Source organism: Phodopus roborovskii, unplaced genomic scaffold (genome assembly GCF_943737965.1).
Source record: "Phodopus roborovskii unplaced genomic scaffold, PHOROB, whole genome shotgun sequence".
Classification (NCBI taxonomy): Eukaryota; Metazoa; Chordata; class Mammalia; order Rodentia; family Cricetidae; genus Phodopus; species Phodopus roborovskii.
The window spans coordinates 33,262,500-33,284,675 of NW_026125052.1; the positions used below are offsets into that span (position 1 = coordinate 33,262,500).

Consider the following 22,176-nt stretch of genomic DNA (forward strand, 5'->3'; position numbering starts at 1 on the left):
CTTTGTCATCATTTCCTTTCAAGCTGTATAAAATAGGACATTTGTAGTTTTTTCCCTCCCTGTGTATTTCTCCATTGCTCCAGATCGTGAGGTCATGAAGCAGTTTGGAGTTTGAAATCGATTCTCACAGTGGGGTGTTTACCCTCCATCATGTCTGGTCAGTGTTGGAAGCACTTCTGGGTCTCTGCTGTCAGTCTGTCACACTGCCCTTCTGGAATGTGTACAGGGGTGTGCAAGTGCCATTGAAGTGGGTGTCACAGCCCGAGGTGAGGGCATAGTGCAGGGTGCCTAGCCCAGCAGCTCTTCTCCGCCACCGCCTGTATTGTGGGCTCCCAAGGCTTCTCCTGTTTGTGTTGTGGCCCACCTGGAGATGGAGTCACTGCTCTTGTGTTCCTGTGTCAGTCGCAGTGTCTGGAGAGTGGGTTTATGTATACTTTGTTTGGGGTCTGTATGTCTGTTTCTGCTCAGGGATGTTGTCTGAGTCTAAGGCAGGTCACATGGTTTGTCAGTGTTTCTGGTAGAACCGTGGTCCTCACCCTGTAGGTCATGAGCCCTTGGGTTGAATGGCCCTTTCAAAGGGGTTCACCTATCAGACATCCTGCAGACCAGATATTTACACCACGATTCATAGCAGTAGTAAAATTACAGTTGTGAAGGAGCAATGAAAATCATCCTGTGGTTGTGGGTCACCACAACATGAGTAACTGTGTCATGGGTTGCAGTGTCAGGAAGGCTGAGAGCCACTGCTTGAGAACAGGTCAAGCCTGGTTCCGGTTTTGGTAAGCAGCGAAGCAGATGGTGAACAAAGTGCTCAGGCAGTGTGCAGGCTTGCTCTTGTTTGGGAATTATCGCAGGTACACGAGGGGAGAGGTGTTGTGACAAGTGGGCCCGCAGTCTGTGGGTGTCCACACTTCACCCACAGTCCTGCATCTCAGCCTGTCACTGGGAAGAAGTCACAAAGGCAGGGCAGGGCAGCCACAACACATCACAGGCAATAAACAGACGGGATGGACACATCTTCGCTTCCTCCATCAGTTAATAGCCAGGACAGCCTCTGCAGGCCGTTTCTCAGTTGATGCTGTCTTTCTTAGGGGATTCTAAGCTGTGGGAAGTTAAGAAGTAAAAGATAACCATCATAGGCTTTTTATATGTAAGGAAGGTGGTTTTTTTTTTTTTTTTTTGTTTCTTTTAAAGAGATGTCAAATGCTATATGCAGCAATAGACTTTAAAACAAATTAAAACTGATGCTTACCAAGCGACAAAAATAGCTGCGCTTAAGAGCCCATTCCGTTGCTGCGCCCGCCCCGCCCCGCCCCGTCCCGGGAGGGCACCTTCCAACAGGGCTTCCCCTACCTGAGGCTGGGGGGGGGTGCCCCACTGAGGACCAGGTGCTCCTGATGCTGTTCCCCTCATTTGCTACTGAGTTTCCCTCTTCACTTCTGTCCTCTCTCCTCTCCTTCCTTCTCCTTTCCCCCTTAACCTGTTTTTACCTACCTTTGTCACAGTCAGCTGAGTAAAACGGGAAACATTTGCTTCTGTTTCCTGTGTGTGTAGCAAAAGCTCGATCCACAATATGATGGAAGTAAGTCCGTGCCTGACTTGCCCACACACCAGGTAACATCCCTAGTCACCACAGCTCACTGAAGAGGGCGAGCCTGGAGTTGTGGGAAGGAGGGGGTCAGGGTAGTTAAGAGACAGACAGAATGTTGCCCACCCCCTAGGGGCAGCCCCGGGGAAGCACTGTTTACAGGAGGCTCATTCCCAGGTTCTTTGTAGAGGTGCCCAGTGGTGACTGCAGAGGTCGATGCTCCTCCAGGCTCTGTCCCCACCCAGAGAAGAACAAACCCATTGAAGAGATTTCCCTTCATTTGTCAGGGTTCCTCTCTGTACGGGAAGGACACAAAGTCCAGAAAGTTCTCTTAACTGATGGCTGTGTCATGCTGTGGACAGTTAGTCAGGAGTGGTGGAAAGCGGTGCTGACTGATGTTTGAAGTTCCCAGCTTGTAGTCTGCTGAGTGCAACAGTTTTTAGAACTTTCTGGAAGCAATTGGTTGCAGTTTCATTCACTTGGATCTTTGTGATTAATTTTGTTTGTGTCAAGGTAGAGGGCATCCCATTCCTAGCCTTCATTCTGAAAGATTTTCTGCCAAGTAGATTTGAAAGTTGGGGCTGTAAACTGTGCCACGTCCCCAAGAGCCCACAGCTGTTACACTTGCCCAGCTTGCTCTATCGCTTGTTTGTTTAGAGGTTTTGAGAATTGAGCAGTCAACACCCTGATTTCCTGCACTCATGGCCATGCAGCTCCTGGCCCGATGCCAGGTCACTCACCCTGGCTGTGCTGAAAGTGTGGCTCACACTGTCCGTCTATCTGTCCATCTGTCAAGAACTGCCTGATTTATGTTTCTTTTTCTTGGTTCTGGGATGTGAGATGGCACAGAAGGAGGTAAATGTGGTGTCACCAGCCTGAGGGCCTGAGTTTCACCGGGACTCAACTTACGGAAAGTAAAGAGCTAGCTCAGGCAAGCAGTCCTCTGACTTTGCGTGTAAACACACACGTATGCACACACACTAAATACATTTATTTAAACAAGAGCCTGCTTTTTAAATTGCTTTGCTTTCTTGGTTCCAGGCCAGATATGCTGTAGCATGGCCTGTCTCGTTTTGCAGATGCTTTGCTCATGCCGTTTATCTTGTGTGCTAGGCTCAGTCCAGAGGGTTCTTGTTCGAGGTGGAGGGCTGAGGATTCCCGTTTGCCAGTTGCTTCTACTTATAATAGGAAGAGTCAGTAACCTACCACAGAGCTGGCCACCTGTGGGACAGGTGCCTCAGCAGAGCCAGTGTTCCTGTGGCTTTTGCTCAGCTCAGGCAGTGCAGTCTGCAGAGTGTAGTGCTGAGGGCCCTGAAGCCCTTCTCATTCTAGCTTCTCCTGGTGACTCTGTCAGCCAGCTCTGCGCTGCTTCAATGAAATGGGCCCGCTGTGAGAATCCAGGGTTGAGTGGTCCTGTGCCCGGGGCCACAGTTACCGGAGGACAGTAGCAGGGGCTCACAGATGGGACACAACCACAGTCACACAGTCCCAGTAATAGCAGGCTCTACAGAGTTCCAGGACCTCCCTCACTACCATCTTGACAAATAAGCCTTTGACATGTGGGTCCTGGGGACATCCAACATCCAAGCCCCTGGGGAAGACATCCAACATCCAAGCCGAAGCAGTGCTTTGACTTCTCTTTGAAGTCCGTGTGTTACTGCAGGGTAAATTGAAGTGTCAGTGCGTGTCTCTGTGTTTTTAATTGGAGCTGATTTGAAAATTACTTGTGCAGCAAGTAAGGCACTGTGTATAGACATTTTAAAGAGGAGCTGGGCATGGGGTGCACACCTATAATCCCAGCGCTTGGGGGGGGCAGAGGGGCAGGTGGATCTGACATTAAGGCCAGCCTGGTCTACAGAGCGAGTTCCAGGACAAGGACAGAAACCCTGTCACAACCTCCCCCCCCCCCCCGTGTGTGTGTGTGTGTGTGTGTGTGTGTGTGTGTGTGTGTGTATACGTACATGCATATATGTGTATGTAAACTTGCATAGTGTTATACATATATGTATGTGTACATATGCAGCATGCATATATGAATACACACAGTGTATGTATATGTGTGTACACATACATATTTAAATGTATACGTGCACATATGCGTATACAAGCATCTCAGCGTTCACTATCCACCAGGATGGGCTCTTCCCTGCTGTGTTGTGCAGCCTTCAGTGACTCTGCTGCATGTTAGCCTCCACTCCTGGTGGCCTGGATCCTGTCACTGCTTGTGTGCCTAAGAACTCTGTCTACACCAAAGGTCACTTTCCTCGCCAAGTGTTCTTCAGTTTACTCTGGCAGGGTGAGTTCTGAACCGTTCTTGGAAAATCATGAGACCTTGGGCATTTTAGGTAGGGAATACAGAATGCTATTCTTGTCTGGAATGGACAGGGTGATGATTTGTTTGTGGGGCGGACCCACGGCCACGTCTAATAAATAGGCCATGGGCATTTATTAAACCCAGATGCTTGTTAGCAGTTAGCCACACGGACTCCTTTTGTTCTCAACAGGTAGAAATCATGGGTGTAGGTGAGCGCTTCCATTACTTAGCAGCCCTAGGTCCTCGAGTGCCCACAGCCTAGGGCTGGACTTGAAGGCCCAGTGGCTTTACAGTGCCAAGCTCTGAGAGTGAGGGCCTAGTTATTGTTATCGCTTTAAGTGTTAATGACTAGAGACTCTCAGTTTTTTTAGTGGCTGCTTACCGTTCCAGTTAAAGATTACAAACAGCTTGGCACTTGACATATTCTGTAATCCTTAGCTTCTTGCAGGGAGTGGACCACAGCAGCAGGCAGCACTTGTTGGGGCCGTAACTTCCCAACACGATGCTTGTCTATGGTCAGCAACAGTGGTCTTCTAGCTGGTCATGCAGGTCCTGAGTCTAGAGGTTCTATGGCATCCACAATGCCCTTCACCTTCTCAAAGACCATGTGTTGCCATCCAGCCATTCTACCTTGCAGATGAAAAAGGGAACCCTTGGTGTCTGGTATAGTGTTTCCCAGGCTCTGCACACTTCAGGATGACGATTCCATCCTAAGATCTCTCTCTATAGATGGACTTGCCACCATTGCCATTACTGTGTGTGAGGTTACTTCCCTGGCACAGGAACCCTTGAGTAATTCTGTGAGAAGGGGAACCATATCCACATCCTTTCTCTTCAGTGCGCAGACCATGAAAGTTTGCTGCTGTCTTTGGGACTTTGTCTGCAAACAGCAAAAAAGAGAAGTAGCCCGGGGACAGCCATGTTGTTAAAGAACACAGTGAACTTGACCATGGCTGCCAAGAAGAGGTTACAGTGTTCGCAAAGCCTAGCGTGCAAAGAGTTAGCTTGTGTGTCAGTTAAAAAATAAAGAGAGATGATCCAGTGGTTAGGAGCACTGGCTGCTCTTCCAGAGGATCTGGGTTCAACTCCCGGCACCCACATGGCAGATAACAACCGTGTGTAACTCCAATTCTGGGGATCTGACACCCTCACACAGACACACGTGCAGTGCACAGGAAAGACCAGGTTGTGTACCTTGTCAGGTCTTCAGTCAGCATCCAGCGCAGTGTGTACTTCCTGCATTTGTTAAATTCTGGGCCACAGACCTGATCATGTGCCATGGTCTGCGGTCAGTTTGGTTTAGTGGTCCATAATCCCCAAAGGATATTCATGTGTGCTATCAGATTTATCTCCAGGACCCTGAAAGAAATTGAACTGCTGCTGTTTTCTATTTCCTGTTTATAATCCTTCCCACCTTTGGCTCTGTGATGTGGCAGTTTCTCATTTGGGATTGCTGTTGAGTAACTCAGGCATGGTATGGTGTTCTGACATTGTTTTACTAAGGTGAGATTCACTAAGCCATTGGTTTTTATGTAGGTGGCAAAATCCACTTCTAGGAGGCTGAACAGAAAGGATTGTGCCACACCAACAGTGCCTGGCTTCTCAGGCTTTAGGAAGAAGCCGCAGCTTCTGGAGAGCCAGTGAATATTGACTCTGTGAGGTTCAGTATCCTGGTGGTTTGAGTTTAAAACCTGATTCCTGACTCATTGGGAGGGGATGGGACCCATTCACGTATGAGGCAGTTAGTTAACTAGGGAAGCCCAGACATGGAGAGGAAGCTTAACCAGCCAGGGAACCAACCGCAGTGCGCTCTCTCTCTCTCTCTCTCTCTCTCTCTCTCTCTCTCTCTCTCTCTCTCTCTCTCTCTCTCTCTCTCTCTCTCTCTCTCTCTCTCTCTCTCCCCCTGCCTCCCTCCCTCCCTCCCTTTGAAACTTTTTTTGGGTAACAGTCCTGGCTCCCCTGGAACTGCTCTGTAGGCCAGGCGGCTTTGAATTTAGAGATCTGTGTGTCTATGCCGCCGCCTCTTGAGTGCTGGGATTAAAGGTGTGCGCCACATCCACTCCACTTGGGCGATTGTCTTTCTTTCCCATTTGGTCTGATGAATGTCTTGAGTCTGTTATCATCCTAGGAGACACTATGCTCTTTCTACCTGGGATCTGTCTGTGGGGAATTCCCATGGCTGTCCATGTGGCTTCTCTAAAGGATTTCTCTCAGTCAAAAGCAATGGCATGGCATTTGCAGATTGTTCTCCAGACATGCCCCATAGAGCTGCACACCAGCTGGACTTGGCACTGTTTTTTAAAAGCATCTCTTTTGCCTTGCTTATGCAAACCACGTTCTTGCAGTCTGTGAGTGTTGGCCCCTTGGAGTCTCCTCCTAAGTCCTTTTGGCCCAGCCAGGCTGCTGCTATGGAAGCAGCCTCCTTGGCCACCTTGGTGAGATTCATGTTGTTTTTCTGAATGGACGGCACAGTACATTTTGGGTGAATGACTCTCTGTAAGGACAGTGTTGCTAATTGTAATTTATTAGTAGTCTTAAAGCCATGGGTGAGCATTCTATCAGAGAAGCAACCCTCGAGTAACCTTGGAAGCAATCCATGCTTTGTTGGGGGCTCTCACACAGGGCTGCCATTCTCAGGCCAGGGCCCCACCTCAAAACACAGAGTGCACAAATCGAGGCTTCAGCCAACAAGCAAGTTATTTTCTGTATCTTCCCAGCGTAAAAATTGTATATGTATGCATGCACACCTGTGAAGAAAGCCTTTAGTTATACTGGTAAATCATTTTTATATCCCTCTTTTGAAGTAATGTATTTATAGTTGGAAATTTGACAGCAGGTTTCCTGAAGGGCTAAGTAAAAAGAAGAAAAAGGGGTTATCCTTTTTTCTGCCAAACAGCTTGTGAGATCTTGTGCTCTTAATATTACATTGACGTGTGCTTGTGTACACACATGTGCATGGTGTGTGTGTGTGTGTGTGTGTGTGTGTGTGTGTGAGAGAGAGAGAGAGAGAGAGAGAGAGAGAGAGAGAATTAAGGGCATTCTTTAGTAGATTTAAGCTATAGCTATAGCTTTTTAAAAACTTATTTTGTATACAGTTCTTTAATTTGACTCTTAGAAAACAAATACCTTAAGGCTTTCTTATGTTGGAAGCAAGCTCAGTGGTCTCTTGGGTGTTGTGTAGGAAGGGCCCAGGTCACCTTTGAGGCAGCAACTGAGCTTGCCACTGGCTAACTTTGGTGTCGCCAACTTCCCCTTTGCCTTTTCCTTTCTCTTTGGCTGGGAATGGACTTTGTCTTTGGAACAGAATTTGGCCTTTAAAGAAAGCACATTTAAGTTTGGATTCTGGTTCAGAGTAACAAACCAAGCTTATAAATTCCAGTATCCTTCTCTTTGTTTCCAGTTCCCATGTAAGGAACGGGAGGGTTTTTTTTGGGGGGGGGAGACAAAAACAAACAAATAAAACCAAAAACAACACCCCCAAAAAAGCAGGGTCTCCCCTCCCCCTCCCCCTCCGCTGCTCAGGAGGGCACTCAGTTTGATGTACGGTTTTTTCTGGGCTTGTTGTTTGCCTCTCTCCCGCTGCTTCCCGCTGTCTTTGGATGGGAGTCGGGGCAAACTGGCTTCTCCTTCCCCCTTTCCTCTCCTCCTCTTTGCTTTATGTTCTAGTTTCCTGCTCACCTTATAAATTATGCATTTGTGTCGCCTCATCCCAGCTAAGGTTTTCTTGATGCTCCAAATCCTAATGAGGACTCTTGGGAGTGGGTGTTTCTGTCCTCAGACAAGTGGGTGAACAGTGTTTTGTGACATCAGTGCTGACCCTCAGGCTGGCTTTCTGTATCTGTTCCATACGCTCAGCTGTTGCTGCACGAGCTGCACTTGGTGTAGGCCCAGACCGCTCAGGTTGGGCAGCTTGGCTTCCTCGTGTTTCTTACCTGCACAGAGGCCGCGTAGATGTTGGGCATGGCGGCCTGTGAAGTTTCATTCAAACTTGGCCAGGTAGCTGGATCACTCATGCCTTCCAAACAGTAAATGGCTTTGTTGATCAGCTAAGAAGGAAGACATCAACAACGCCCTTGTAATACTGTCTGAGGTCTTTGAAGGTAGCAGATGTCACCATGCTCCTGATATCAAGGCTCTGCTCACTTATGTACACAGTCTTTTTGGGCATGCCTGTGGGTGAAGCATTTACTCAGTGGAAACTTCATAGTGTAAGCGTTACCACTTGTAAGTACACACACAGTGCTGTTGCAGATGCTGCTGGATATGCCATGAGACTCGGGACCAGATTTCTGAAATTTGAGAAATTCTCAGGAACTAAGGTTAACAACCACAGCCTCCTGTTTTCCGCACCTAAAATAGTTTCCCCAAGGCTTTTGACTGGGACCTAGTCCCTGAGGGTTCCTTCCTTCTAGGATGGCCCAGGAGAGACAGGTCATGAGGCCTTTCGGACCCCGACACTGAGAGCGCATTGCATGTCCCTGGCTTCTCCTGGAGAGACTGAAGGTACAGATTGGGAGTGGTCACCACTGGAGATCTTAAACAGCTCCTCCCTCCCTCCCTCCCTCCCTCCCTCCCTCCCTCCCTCCCTCCCTCCCTGTCTCCCTCCCTCCCTCCCTGTCTCCTTCCCTGTCTCCCTCCCTCCCTGTCTCCCTCTTTTGATTTTTTTGAGACTGTCTCTCTATGTAGTCCTAGAAGTCTCTGTAAACCACACTGCCCTTGAAACTCAGAGATCCTCCTGCCTCTGCCTCCAGAGTGCAGGAAATAAAAGTGTGCACCAACACCCCTGATTTATACACTTTCTTGAAGTGATGTTCTTCTTGTTTGTTTGCTTTTGTTGTTGTTATTTTTGGTTTTTGAGAGTCTCATGTAATCCAAGCTGTTTTGGAATTCACTATGGAGCCCAGGCTGGCCTTGAACTCATGACTTTCCTCCTGCCTCAGCATCCTAAGTACTGAGTATGCAGGCTTAAACCATCTTGCCTGGGTGGATTTCAAAGTGACATTCTTTTCAAATTCAAGATTAGCCTCTGGAGAAAGAACTGTGCCATTTTATGTTATATTCCATTCAGAAAAAGCCCTTTAATTTCCAAGATGGTTATTTCATGCAGTATTCTGTAGTTTTTGGTACATTAAATTTGATAGCCTTTATATGAAAACCTTTCTATGACTGTATTGAAAATCATTAATGTAGAATTTTTGGAATGCAGTTGCCATATAAATGAAATGAAATGCCAAAAAGACATTTTAGGTATAGTTGAACTTAAGCATCTATACAGTCTGTGCCAACATGGTTAAAATTTGCAGAATAAGGTATACTTGATTGGATTAGAATATTTAGTAGTGATCTGTTTAGATTTGGAATCTGTTTTCTAATTTATGTGTTAGTATATTTGAGGTTTTGTGGTGTTTTTATAGGAAGCATAGTTTAGGCTGATATCAGTGCCCAGGCCAGGTTCTGCTGCTGTTTAGTTCTGGAGCAGGAGCAGTGATCCCGTGAGTGTAGGAGGTATGCTGTTGACAGGTGTGCTGGGTTGTGTCACAGGACTGAAGAAGGAATATTCTGTTTTCATCTGAGCATCTCACATTATAAGACTGTGTGTGTGTGTGTGTGTGTGTGTGTGTGTGTGTGTGTGTACACATGTACATATGTGCAGAAGTGAGCACTGAGTGTCTTCTCTACTGGCCTCCATCTTATCCTATGTGACGGTGACTTCCCCCATGGCTGTATAGATGGCCAGTGAATTGTAAAGCCTTGGGATCCTTCTGTCTATCTTTCCCATGCTGGAGGTAAAGGCACGAGCCACCAAACCTAACTCGTATGTGGATGCTGGTCAGCTGAACTTAGACCCTCAAGCTTGTGCCATAAACATTTTACTGATAGAATCATTTGCTTAGCTCTTGAGGGGCGTTCTTCTTTTTGTAATTAACTCAGAACATATTAACTGAGGACTACAATAAGTAAATAAGTCAGATTGAATGCTGTATCAATACCCCGGCCCCCTTCTCTGTCCTTGTACTCTCTCTTTCCCGTGCCTTTGTAAGGTGTTGAAGCTGTAATTGAGACACCTGTTAGCATCACTTAGTAGCAGACGTCATTGCTGATGACTGGAACGGGGCAGATTCCAGACTTGAGCTGTGAGCTTGTGGGGTTTGAGTAAAAGACTGTGGCAAGTCACCGAGCCAGCGCCACGCAGGTCATCTTGTCACTTCTCTTTGCACGCACGCACAGGGCTGCAGGGTAAGGTGTTGGGGAAGCAAAACTCCTAGGACCGTTACAGCTGAGCTTGTCCAGGAGAGGAGCCGCTTGTGAGGGGCGCCACAGACAAGGCGCTTTCCTGTGGCCTCGGTGTGAGACAGGAGGTCAGTTTGAGGGATGTTTTCTTTGCAGCTGTGGTGAATCAGACAGTCTATGGCAGTCCCCTTAGTCCATGGTGACATGTTCTGAGACCCCAGTGGCTGCCAGGACACCCTGAGCCCTCATATGTACCCATCTGTAAATACCTGTTATGCGGTGTGTATGTAAACCGCATGACGAGAGAGCAGTGAAGCAGCCCAGTTGTGAGTCCCCTCTTGTGGTGTGGTTCTGTAAACGTGGGCCTCTTCTCCACCGTAGCCCCCCTCCCCCATGTGTGCGTGCGCGTGCCATGCCACAAGTGCAGATTGACAGAATCGATGTTCTTCTTTCACCGTGTGGGCCCTAGGGATTGAACTTAGGTCCTTGGATTTGGCAGCAAGCACCTTTATCAGCTGAGTCACCCCACCAGCTCTCAACTTTGTCTGGAACTCCCTTCTGGCTTCCTTTTGTTTTGTCTGATTGGCAGTTTGCTCTTCCTGTGTTTTGGAACCATGACAAGCCTTGCTTGAACATGGGCGTGGTCACACAGATACTGGCGGCCGACTTAATGGCGGATATGTACCCCAAGTACAGGAGTTTCCAGGTGGGGTGCATTTAGAGCTGTGGGCTGTTTATTCTGTTAGTTTCCATGCTCTGTTCTCTGACTGCAGGTGGTTTTGAGTAAGGGACACTGAGGACGGAGAATCACTCTTTTATTATTAGAGAACCTAATGTGTGCGTCCGTAGAAAAAGGGGGCTGTGATGATCGAGCAAAGCTTGATCCAAGATCTGGTTCTGTGCTCTGTAGGCCCCCTTGTCATAACAGTCAAGACTTCAGGCTGTCCCAAGCAAGATGGCAGAGGTGTTTGCAGGAAGGGTCTCATTTTAGACCTCCTCAGGCTGAGTCTGCAATAAAGTAATTGATCAGCTCTGTGGGATTATCGATGGTGGTCACTTGCATATTGGAAGCTAACTAGAAAATGCCGTTATTTTTACCCTCTGATTGATTTCCACCTCTCCTTCTGACAGTGGGGGAAGAGCCTGTTTTCAGGGTTATAGTTCTATCTGTGGAAGATGCTCTTGTGGGTGGGTGTGCAGGGAGAGAGGGATGGCAGAGACATTGTTTTTCCACAAACCTTTAGACTCATCTCTTGAAATGCACGACAGCCTCTCTAGAAGAAGGCTATTGCTGTCCTGTTTTGGGAGCATTATCTTAGAAGTTTAGCACAGCACAGTAAGACTTACTGCAGAGCCAGGAGGCACTGTGGAGATAGTCTGTGAGAGGGGATGAGGTATGAGGCACAGGCCGTGTAACAGTATAGTTACTGATGTAGCAAACTGCCCCCCACCCCCAGCAGGTGGCTGGAAGAAGCTGTGATGTGGGGATCATTTTAAGAGGTGATGTTTTTTGATCAGTTGATTGTGCTTCTGGAGGTTCATTAGAAGGAAGCTCCTGCACTCACTGCTTTCAACACACTGCCCTGCCCTTCAGAGGTGGGCTAACCTGGGGTGTAGGGGCAGAGCGCCCAAGTGACTGGGGAGGGCAGGGCCAGGGAGAAGCCAAGTGTTCTGGGGACACACCTGGAGTGCATGTTGAAACGCTGTCTCTGTTGTGCCTTCCAGATGAAGACAGTCAGTGTGGCCTTGGTCCTGTGCCTGAATGTGGGCGTGGATCCTCCAGATGTGGTGAAGACCACACCCTGTGCGCGATTGGAATGCTGGATTGGTAAGTGTCAGCCCCTCCCTTCGACCCTTGTAAACGGTTGTTTTAGATGCATTAACCTTTATTTTGCAGTACAGAAAATTTCCAGGGGAACAATAAAATATCAGCTATTGGTTTCTTCTTTTCCCCTTTAAAATTGGTTGGTATATGGCTTGTGCCTATACATGGTATATAATGGTAGGTACACACACTTCTGAAAAAGTGACCAACCCCTACTTGTATGTAAATATATTTGTAGTAAAGGTGAATTGATGAATTTTAATCACAGCATTATGGCACATATCAGACGGTGGCAGGGTACTCATGCTTACAGTGCAGTAAGGGTGATTTGCAGCTCTCCCATCCAAGCCCCACATCAGGGCATCGCGCTTGAGTTTGTGCGTGCACATGTGTGTGTGCATGCAGCAGTGTAGACTTGGGAGTCAGTTCTCCTTTCATTCACAGTGGGGTCTAGAAATGGAACTCAGGCAAGTGCACCTGTCTACCTGCTGAGACATCGCACTCCTGCCTGTTTTCGTTTGTTTGGTTTTGTTTTTGTAACCAATTGCAAATGTTTACTATTTCAAAAAATTTTAACTATACTAATGAAAATAAATTATAGACAACCTTCAATATTTGTACATCATTTTCATATAATAAAAATACATCTTATAAAGGTTATTTTCACAATACCATGTTGAAAAAAAAAAAAAAAGAACATTAAAGGGCATTAATCTGAAATATACCCCACAATGCTGACCTTGAAGCTGAGGAAACTGAGATACAGAAGAAAAGTTTGCTCTGAGTTGTTCTGTGAGTACATGGTGGCCTTGGGGGACCCCCCCCCCCCCCCGTTTCTCTGTGTAACAGCCTTGACTGCCCTGGAATTCACTGGTAGACCAGGCTGGCCTCAGCCTCAAGATCCCCTGCCTCCATCACAGTTGGGCACCTCCACACCTGGCTAATCCATTCAGAAGGATATATGCTTTCCTAAATTGAGAACTTTGTATTTGAATTTTACTTAGAGGTGGGCCTGGGCTGGGCTGGGCTGGGCTGGGCTGGGCTCTTGTGACTTGACAATGTGGGATATGAAGAAAGAATATTAATGACTTGCTTCAGCTGATGCTTGCATGGGGGGCTAAGTTTCCAAAGTTGCAAGCAGAGAACATTCTTCCTGATTCATTGTGTTGCTTGGGAACTAACTCTTCAGTGTTAGGTCTACCCTCAAGGAGTCTCTTAACAGCTTGCTCCTTATGGGGTGGAACCGGGGGATTGCAGTCAGGTGAGGCCTGTCTTCTGCTGCACAGTCTGGCCAGCATGGGCCCTGATTAGGCCTCCCGCAGCAGCCTGGCTCTATAGTGGCTCTGAGGTTTGGCCTGCAGGGTTCAGAAAACAGCTGCTGTACTGTGGCTGCTGTACTCTGCAGCCATGTGAGGTGGTCTGTGGGCTTCATCTCTCCCTGTCCATCACTGGCCGTTTGTCCCTGAGCTAACACTTGCTTGTTAGCACTGGGACAATCCTTTGTGTGCCCTGTTCTCCAGAAAAGGTGTTGCCAGACAGTGCTTTAGGTTCAGGCATGGCCTGTCAGCTGGGGAGGGAGAGCATGTTTACTTTACATGGGTAGGCGCTTCTGGAGTCCTCAGGGTCGGCCTGACCACCAGAAATTTCGCTGGGAAGGTCTGTCTTGGTGGAGACTTGGGACTGGCCCTTGGCAAACTGTTTTAGTTTGCCTGTGCTACTATGACAAAACAGGAGACTAGGAAATTCTTAGTAAATAATGGAAGTTTATGGTTCACAATTCTGAAGAATGTAAAACTCAAGTCAAGATGGTGGCACATGGTGTGTCTGGTGTCTGGTTTCTGCCCCTGAGATGATGATGCCTTGATCACTGTTTCACTTGGGTTAGGACAAAAGGGTGTAGAAGGTGTCCATCGCTAGTCTTAGGTACTCTGCCCTTGTGACTTAATCTCTTCTCCCTGCATGCCCCACCCCTCGGCACTGTCAAGCTTATGTTCCAACAGGATTCGGGGTGACATATTTACAACATAGTGTTAGCTGGTACTCTCCCCCGTGCAAGACTCCCCTCTCAGCACAGCTGGGTGCCAAGCGCCTCTTGCACCCACCTGTGTGGTCGGAGAGGGCATAGCAAGTGTGCCCGTTAGCTGTTATTGAGCCTGCTGGCCTCTGGGGTTGCTGTGCAGTCAGGGCTGATGTCTAGCAGGCATCAGATAGTAGAATACACATGTTCTCACTCCATCTAACAGATTAGACCTTTTGTGTCAGGTAGTTGTTGAAGCACAGCCCAGAGCTCTGCTGGGAGCTGAATGTGAGTGTGGCCTGGTAGGAAGGGGACCCTGAGCTGCCTGAGACTGCTCAGGTCTCAGAGATGAGGGGTCTGGATGGAGCCTGAAGAATATTGGACCTGTGCGAGGTGGCTTTTGTGTTGTTGTTTAAACCACCTGAGCACATGACAGAGGGTCCCAAGGCTGCCTGGAGAGAGTGTCAGTCAAGGGACTCTGAGGAGAAAGTAAGGCACAGACCTTCCTGTCACCTCTCCCAGATGGGCAGGGCATGAGCTGTGACTGTCAGAGTAAAAGCAGCAATGGCAGGTCCCCATTCCTCTGCTTTACAAACTCTGTTTTGCTGTCTGGAAACAACTCCTGTCTCTTTTCAGAAAAGCACTAGAGGCCATTGGGTTTTAAACTAAATGCTGTAGCAGTAATACGAATACAGTCCACTAACTGGTGCGTGGGACTGTTGGCCTGACAGCAGAATGCAGGCCACACTGCTGAATGGAAGCGAGGACTCTGGAGCCGGGGGTTTGTGAGCTGTCAGGAGAAGAGGTTTGCCCCAGGCATGGTGCTCCTGTTAGCCCCACAGAGTTATTTGGACAGGTGGCCCCCATTACCCAGAAGCCCTGCAGATGGACTGAGACAGTGTGTCTGTCTGCTACTGGCTGGGCAGAGCAGACTGGCACCGCAGGTCAGAGCCAGTCACCATGTGGCCTTGAAGACCAGTATGGTGGCGGTGAAGTGGGCATTGCTGCACACAGGACAGTGACCAGCTGGCCTCAGCAGGGCTGAGCTTGGAGCTGCAGGCGAGGTGGGCATAGCTGTCACCAGTGGCTCTTTGGCCTGTTGCAAAGCTCCAGAGGCAGTTGGAGCCTCTGCTCTTGGGGACTCCTAGTTTGGAACACCTCATTCTCTGTCCTGTTGTGCCAGTATCTTAGGTTAGTGTCCCTTCCCCTTTGAGGGAGGATAGCACAGCCACCTGTACTCTCCTCTCTCAGTCCTTTTCAGGGGACATAATCCCAGAGGCTGTATTTGAAGTCGGTTGTAAAGTATTGTGGCTCCTGGCAGGCTGTGGTTGTTCTGTAGTCACGTGGACAGTGAGTTTGTTTTTTTTAAAGGGAGGACCAGGCCAGCTGTGGATGATAGTGTCTGCCCTAGGATCCTAGCCCCTCCAGGGCTGAAAGGTCCTAGCACGAGGCAGACTGCAGTGGACCTGCACTGTGTTTGCCACTAATTACAAAATGGAGAGATGACATTATGATTAATAAGATGCAATCATCAAGAGCCATTCCTAATTTCAAAGTAGCCCTTTTGCTATTATGTATTTTCTCAATCAAAAATTAGTCATTCAAGGTTATGCAACTAATTAATGGAGGGATCCTTGAAAGACGCTCTGATTTACACTCCATCCAGTAGGCAGTACTCTACTAATAAGTCAATTAGCAAATGCTTAAGTGTCTGCTAACTACAAGGCACAGAGGACTACAAAGGTTCTTTGAGCTGGGGGCTGTGTCACTTCTGCTTTTGTATTTGTGTTGTGGTGCAGTCTGCATATGGGAGGCTGAACATGGCCTCCATACAGGAGCCTGTGATTCAGTCTGCATCCAGAAGGCTGTACCTAATCCAAGTGCATGGTCAGCTTCATCAGATGGCTTTTCCCAAACCCACCGCACCCATGGTAGCAGACCCCCGCGGAGCATGGGCCCGGAAGCCAAGGGCAGCCACATTACCACACCCGGCACGCTCTTGGTAGCGTGTGTTCTTTTTGATGCCCGTCTGAGTGTGAGTGTCTGGGCTCAGCAAACGACTTCTCTCCTTTTGGGGTCCTGCTTTATAGGATCAGAACCAGACACAGGAGCCCACCAGCCTGTGCAGAGTCTCACAGAGCCTTCCAGAGTGCCGTCAGTGATGGCAGTGGTGGCGGCAGAATGCAGTGCTTCAGAAGCATAGTCTGCCTGGGCACCATGTCAGGGTGTACGTGTGACGGTGACAGTAAGCAAAGGACAAAGAACACAAGTGTTGCTGTTGCCTGACCGGTAGCACTGTCAGTGCCGTACATGGCCTTGGGCCGGGTCACTGGAGAGCTTCATCTACCCTACACGAGATCCCCCACCTCGTACAAGGGTTTTCTTTTCGGGATATGGTCAGTCCCTGCCTTGTGTTAGTCATGGCCTATGGGTTGGGGTCCCCAGGATTGTTCCAGGTTTCCATAGAGCAAAGAGAAGTGGAGACTGGATGTCACGTCTGTGTTAGTCTCTCACAAGGTCTCCCTCAGCAGTGTGGTTCTTCTGGAGCTTGGGTTAGAGGTTGTAGCACCCATCTTAAAATGCTTTAAGGATGTTGACTGTAAGATGGAGTGGCTAGATGGCAGATGTGGCCTTTGGGAAGGTAAAGGCGGTATGAGCATTGTGAAAGCCGAGGAGTGCTTTGGATGAGGAGTGGCGAGGCCACTTAGAAGTCTGATAGGACGGACAGACTGCGGCCAGCTCTGATGCTTTTCTGTGTGCGTGTCTGCGCAGCCAGGGCAGCACTCCCACGCCCCAGATGCTTGCAGTGCCCCCTTACCTTGGTGCCCTCGCTGCCGTGGCTTCCTTGGTTTCCTTATTCTCCCTACGTCTCGCTGGGTTGTGGAGTTAATTATGAATACAGATTAAATAAGGAAAAAAAATCCAGCTTTTAAAAGATAATCTTTGGTAAATCAGAAATGCATTAACAGATTTCTTAAATTTCAGTTCCCAAGAATGCTTCTGATACTTTGTGTGATGACACTAGAGTCTGTGAGAGCCCCAAGCCATGGGCAGAACTGGCCACCCCTAGCATCTTCCAGCAGCTCCTACAAAGCAGGAGCTGAGCTGCTGCGTTTTTCATGGCCTCCTGTCTTCACCTGTGGGAAAGGCACATGCATTCTAGAATGTGAATGAAGTGGGTGGTCACTTTAAGGAAATCAGCTGACGTTGATAAAATTTGAGATTTCAAATAAAGTATTAGAATTTGGAAACTTGTATCTGCCACCTTGGTGCCGCCTTGATGTGTCAGTGAGTGTGGATTGTTCTAGAAACATCAGGGAGTGAAATGGGATCTGTATCACGCAATGAACATTGTTTTCCAAAGGGGTGCCACAAGGCCAGCTCAGTTGAGTGCCATGCCTCAAATAGCGGATATCAAGTAATCTTGCAGAGGAAAGAGCCATGGCCACTAAATCACTGCTTTTTAAGGTCTCCCCTCCCCTATGGTGGCCGTGTGAGTTCAGTGGTTTTCTCCATAGGCATCAGCCTCAACAACAAATGTCAGGGGAGGTGAACACAGACCCAGAGTCCAGCTGCCAACTCTTCATTTAGACACTGAAGACACTACAACAATCACATTCTTCTCACTAAACTTGGTGCTTGCCTGTTCTTGCTGTTATCTCAATCCAGGGTCTCTAGGCTGGCTGGGAGCTTCTAATGCAGCTGAGATTGACCTTGCCTTCTGGTCTCCTGAATCTGTCTGGGTGCTGAGATTGCAGGCCTGCACCTCCATGCTTGTTTTTTGTTGAGTTGACAGTGGAGCCCAGGGCTTCCTTCACATAGGCAGAGCATTCTACCAACTGAGCTGCATCTTTCATTTTTTCATTATAAATATTCATGTTAACATAGTGAATTTATCATGTGTAGTTTCAAAAAAGATGATTACATATATGAGTGTTTTGCTCACATGCATGCCTGTACTGCCTGATCCAGGAGGCCAGAAGGCATCAGATTTTCAAGAACTGGAGTTAGGGATGGTTATGAGCTGTGATGAGGGGTGCTGGGAGCTGAACCCAGGTCCTCTGCAAGAACAACAAGTGCGCTTAACTGCTGAGCCATTTCCCAGTCCCAGCTTGTCATGTTTAAATGAATGAATAAAGATAAAATAATTTTTCCTGTATGAATCAAATACTCCTTTTATCTCTCATTTGCTCATTGCTTTTGTAGCATAGGCTGGCCTTGAACTTGTGATCCTTCTGCCTGGCTCTCGTATTCTAATACGGTGTAATCAACAGACAAGCTCTTTGGGGTCATCAGATGTTTAAAGACTGGCAATGGGTCTTGAGAGGACAGGTGTGAGAACTGTAGGCTAAGGGTTGTTAGCATAGAAGATGCTCCCCTTCCTCCCTCCATCTCCTCCCTCCCTCCCTGCATACAGGAGGGTGGCTTTAATATGGAATCCCAGTGGAATAGCAGCCGGCCTCTCTGCTCGAGAGCAGCAGCAGAGCAGAAGAGTGGGAAGGATGGCAGGTGCTGAACAGGAGTGGCTGGCTGCCAGGTTGCCAGCCTGTCCTGCTCAGTGTGCGTTATCAGCTCTGCTTCTGGTTGAGCACGGATAAAACTGAGGCCTGGACACGTGTCTGTCAAAGGTTACGGCGTTGTAGAAGAGGACGTGCACATTTACTGAACTCTGTTTTTGTTGCTTCTACAGATCCTCTGTCTATGGGTCCTCAGAAAGCGCTGGAAACCATCGGTGCAAATCTACAGAAGCAATATGAGAACTGGCAGCCAAGGGTAAGCCTGCTGTTTGCCTTTCTGTTCTCAGTCATGGTTCCTTGCTTTAAACTGAACGAGAGCCTTGGCTTCTTCCCAGGTCATCCAGTAAGGGCCTGCCCTCGAGGCTCCTGTTACCTGTCAGTCCCTGCACAGCCTCCCACTGTAGGTCATGGTGCTTGTGAGTGGTGCACACCATGGTCTGTTTGTTTTGTGTAACTTTCCCCTAGGAAACTTATATAAAAAAGTCGAGACAGTGTTTCTCTGTGTAACCCTGCTGTAGACCAGGCTGGCCTCGAACTGCTTCTGCCTTCCAGTGCTGGGAATAAGGTGTACACCACCACCACCTGGCTAAGTGTTCTTTGAGACTTTAATTTTGCACGGAAAGATGAATTTTCAGTAATTTTTTTACACCATCAGTTAGAGAGAGTGAGCTTTCCTGCCTTAAGTGTTGAGATGCAGGGGAAGAGCACCTAGCACCTATTATGTGTTTAGCTTAATACAGAAGGTGAGATTCCTTTCAGGCATAGTCAGCTGCCAATCAATATGTCTTTGTTGCTTATGTCTGGACAGTTTTTATTTTTTAAGAAAACCTGCATGGAAGTTAACTCTGTCACATCGCTGTTGAGATCTTAGCTATTTGTCAATCCAAAGTCCTTTTCCTTTACCTTTCTCACTAACTGGCTTGAAGGATTAATAAATTCAATAGGAAATTAGAAATTTGGAGTGTTGGTGGAAATGTCTTTGTTTTCAGCTTTGTGTGAAGCATGATTCTGGAATGACCCACAGGCTGTTAGGACAGGCGTGGTGAGTAGGTGGCCCCAGTCATGCATGTACCTCTTGAGTCTGACTTGTTTGACTTGTACCTTTCAGCTGTGAGCGGAAGAAGAAAGGGGTTTCTAGAGCCTCCCCACTTAACCCCTGCCTACCCAGGAGGCTGATTTGTGAATTATTTAGTCACAGAGCTGGAACCCAGGGGCCTCTTTGTACATTATTTACATTCTTCAAGTAAGAAAATAGCCACAAATACACTTCTTCTGCTCTCTAGCAATGCTCTGCGGTGATGTATGGTGTAGCATTTGGTAGTGAGGTTCCAGGTCATTTGGAGAGAGTTCTGGGTGTTCAGGTTCTCAGGAATTTGCTTTTTGTCTTTCAAATCTGTAATTTCTGGTAGTTTATAAAAAAAAATTCCAAAGATTGGAGAATTTCCTTAAAAGTAGCTGAGATGCCAGTGTCCCAGTGAAAGAATGAATAGTGTCTTTGAAGGTTTGCAGGTGTCGCGCACGTCAGCTGGTGGGCTGGCGCTGAGGGAGCACATGGTGGAGTGGCCTCCTGGCCTCTGCAGTTCATGGAGGGGACGCACCTTTGATATTTGCTGGGTCTTCTTTCCGCCATTGCTTGTTGTCTAGGATAGGATGTGTCAGACCATGTCCATTCACATCCTCCAGTACGTGTTTTAAAGTATTCCCAAATTGCCCCAGATCTTGTGATGTTCTTAGTGACTCTAATTGTTGTTTCCTTCTTCTAGAGAGTTAGCCTTTGGGGGAAGTAATCATTCAGGTTACATATTTAAGATTTGAACACATTAATAATGTTTTGTGTGTGAGTGTGAGTGAGCGAGAGCGCCAGCTTCATTATTCATGTAGCTTGGCATGAAATTGGGTGTTATTTAGTTCACACTAGCAGACAGTGAACAGAATCCTCTAAAGTGGGAACCTTTTCTTTTGGGACAGGCTCCCTATGTAGCTCTGGCCATCCTGAAATTCACGTTGTAGACTAGGAGTTAAAGGATGGGCCACCAATGAGCATTGCAGTGCCCTCTAAGGTCAGGTGGACTAGGAGTTACAGACAGCTGTGAGCTGCCATGTGGCTGCTGGGGATTGAACCTAGGTCCTCTGGAAGAACGGCTGAGCCATCTCTCCAATACTCTTTCTATCTAAGTCTCTGCCCCAGAGCAAATCTGTTGCATGGCATTGTGACTTAAGGCTGGCCACATTTACATGCAGTAAATGGTCCAGACATAGAGACAGTAGTATGAGTCACTCGTAGGACGAGGTAGTGGAGGGGCGGGGACAGTGCATGCAGGCTTCCAGGGGACTCTCATGGGGGAGAACTGGTTAAAAGCAGCAGGTTTCAGAAACAGAACCATAAAATCGGAATGGGGAGTTTGAGGTGGGCACGGTTTCAGGGCTGTCGGATGCTTAGGAGATGTCAGAGCAGGACACAGCATCTCAGCAAGAGGCGGTTAGTCTTTCTTCACATCCCGGAAGCTATACTACAGCCATGAATGCCAGCTAATTTCTTCTTGGGAATGCCAGAGCTGATGCATTCATTTTCACACATGCTAAAAGTGTCTCAGAATTTCTTGATGTATGCCATTAGTGGGACTCCTCTATTTTAGAAATAGCCTATATAACATACATCACCAGCATACCTCTGTCAAATGCAGGGATGTGCTGTAAGAGCTTGGTGTGTATTGTATTTTCTTCTGCTTAGATGCCTCCATATGAGTGGAGGGTCGAGTAAGGAGGCCCAGCTTCAATGCAGAGCCTCTCAGTAGGCACAGATTTCATGCTGCAGGCAAGAGTTTGCACAGAGCAAGAGGTAATTATGCAGCTCAGATGTGTGGTGCAAGGTACATGGTCCCCAACGGTAAATCAGGATCCTTTGAAACATCGCAAAGGTAAACACACACCACTCTACTGCACGCTGCAGACCTCTTGTGCCTCTGCAGTAATGAAGAGAGGCTGATGTGCCATCTGCAACAGAACAGTGGGGTGGTATTAAACTACAAGACTCGGTGGAAAGACCCCAATTCTGTCCCCTCTTCCTCTGAATGCATTATTGCATCACTCACAGAGGTTGAACAATGTGCAGTGAGGTCATTTCATCCATATTTGCTGAAATCCCATCAGCTTCCATGTTGGTGTGGGTGGGAATAGATGGGTGATAATCTCCGTAGCAGAAGGAGCAGACCATAACCTACAGTACCAGTGGTGCCTGGCACACGGCATGTTCCTTGCTAGCGCCAGGCCAGAGCTCCCACATTTTCTCCTTCCTTTTCTGCCTGTGTGAGTCAAAACCAGATACTTTGATAAAGGTGAATTTGGTTCAGGCAAAAAACCAGAGAAACCACTGTGATTTTATTTCCAGAGGCTACCAGACTGTATTGGGCTGTATTTTCTTGCCTGGTTGATGATCCCTTTCCTAAATAATTTATCAGTTTGACACTGGTGGAATATTTGTTTCTAGTTAAGTTTAAGGCGTTGCTTTATTACCTTTAGGCATATAAACTCTAGTTTTATGGGGGGGGGTTGAAGGGAAATGCCAACTGTTGTTTTAGCTGGGAATTCAGTATTAAAGCTCCCTTGTTTCATGATGAGCTTCAAGCACAAGTTTTATTGGGAGCCGAGAGCAGGGGCTTTTAGGAATTTGCCTGACAGATTGGG

General features: G+C 47.8%; 1 protein-coding gene across 1 annotated transcript in view; it reads left to right on the plus strand.

The window, feature by feature from the left end:
* Rptor (regulatory associated protein of MTOR complex 1) overlaps positions 1–22,176 on the plus strand; it is a 228,170-nt gene that overhangs the window by 40,943 nt on the left and 165,051 nt on the right. Inside the window, exons 2-3 of the mRNA XM_051181740.1 lie at positions 11,859–11,961; positions 18,666–18,748. Coding sequence (XP_051037697.1) covers positions 11,859–11,961; positions 18,666–18,748 — 186 coding nt within the window. The remainder of the gene's footprint in view (positions 1–11,858; positions 11,962–18,665; positions 18,749–22,176) is intronic.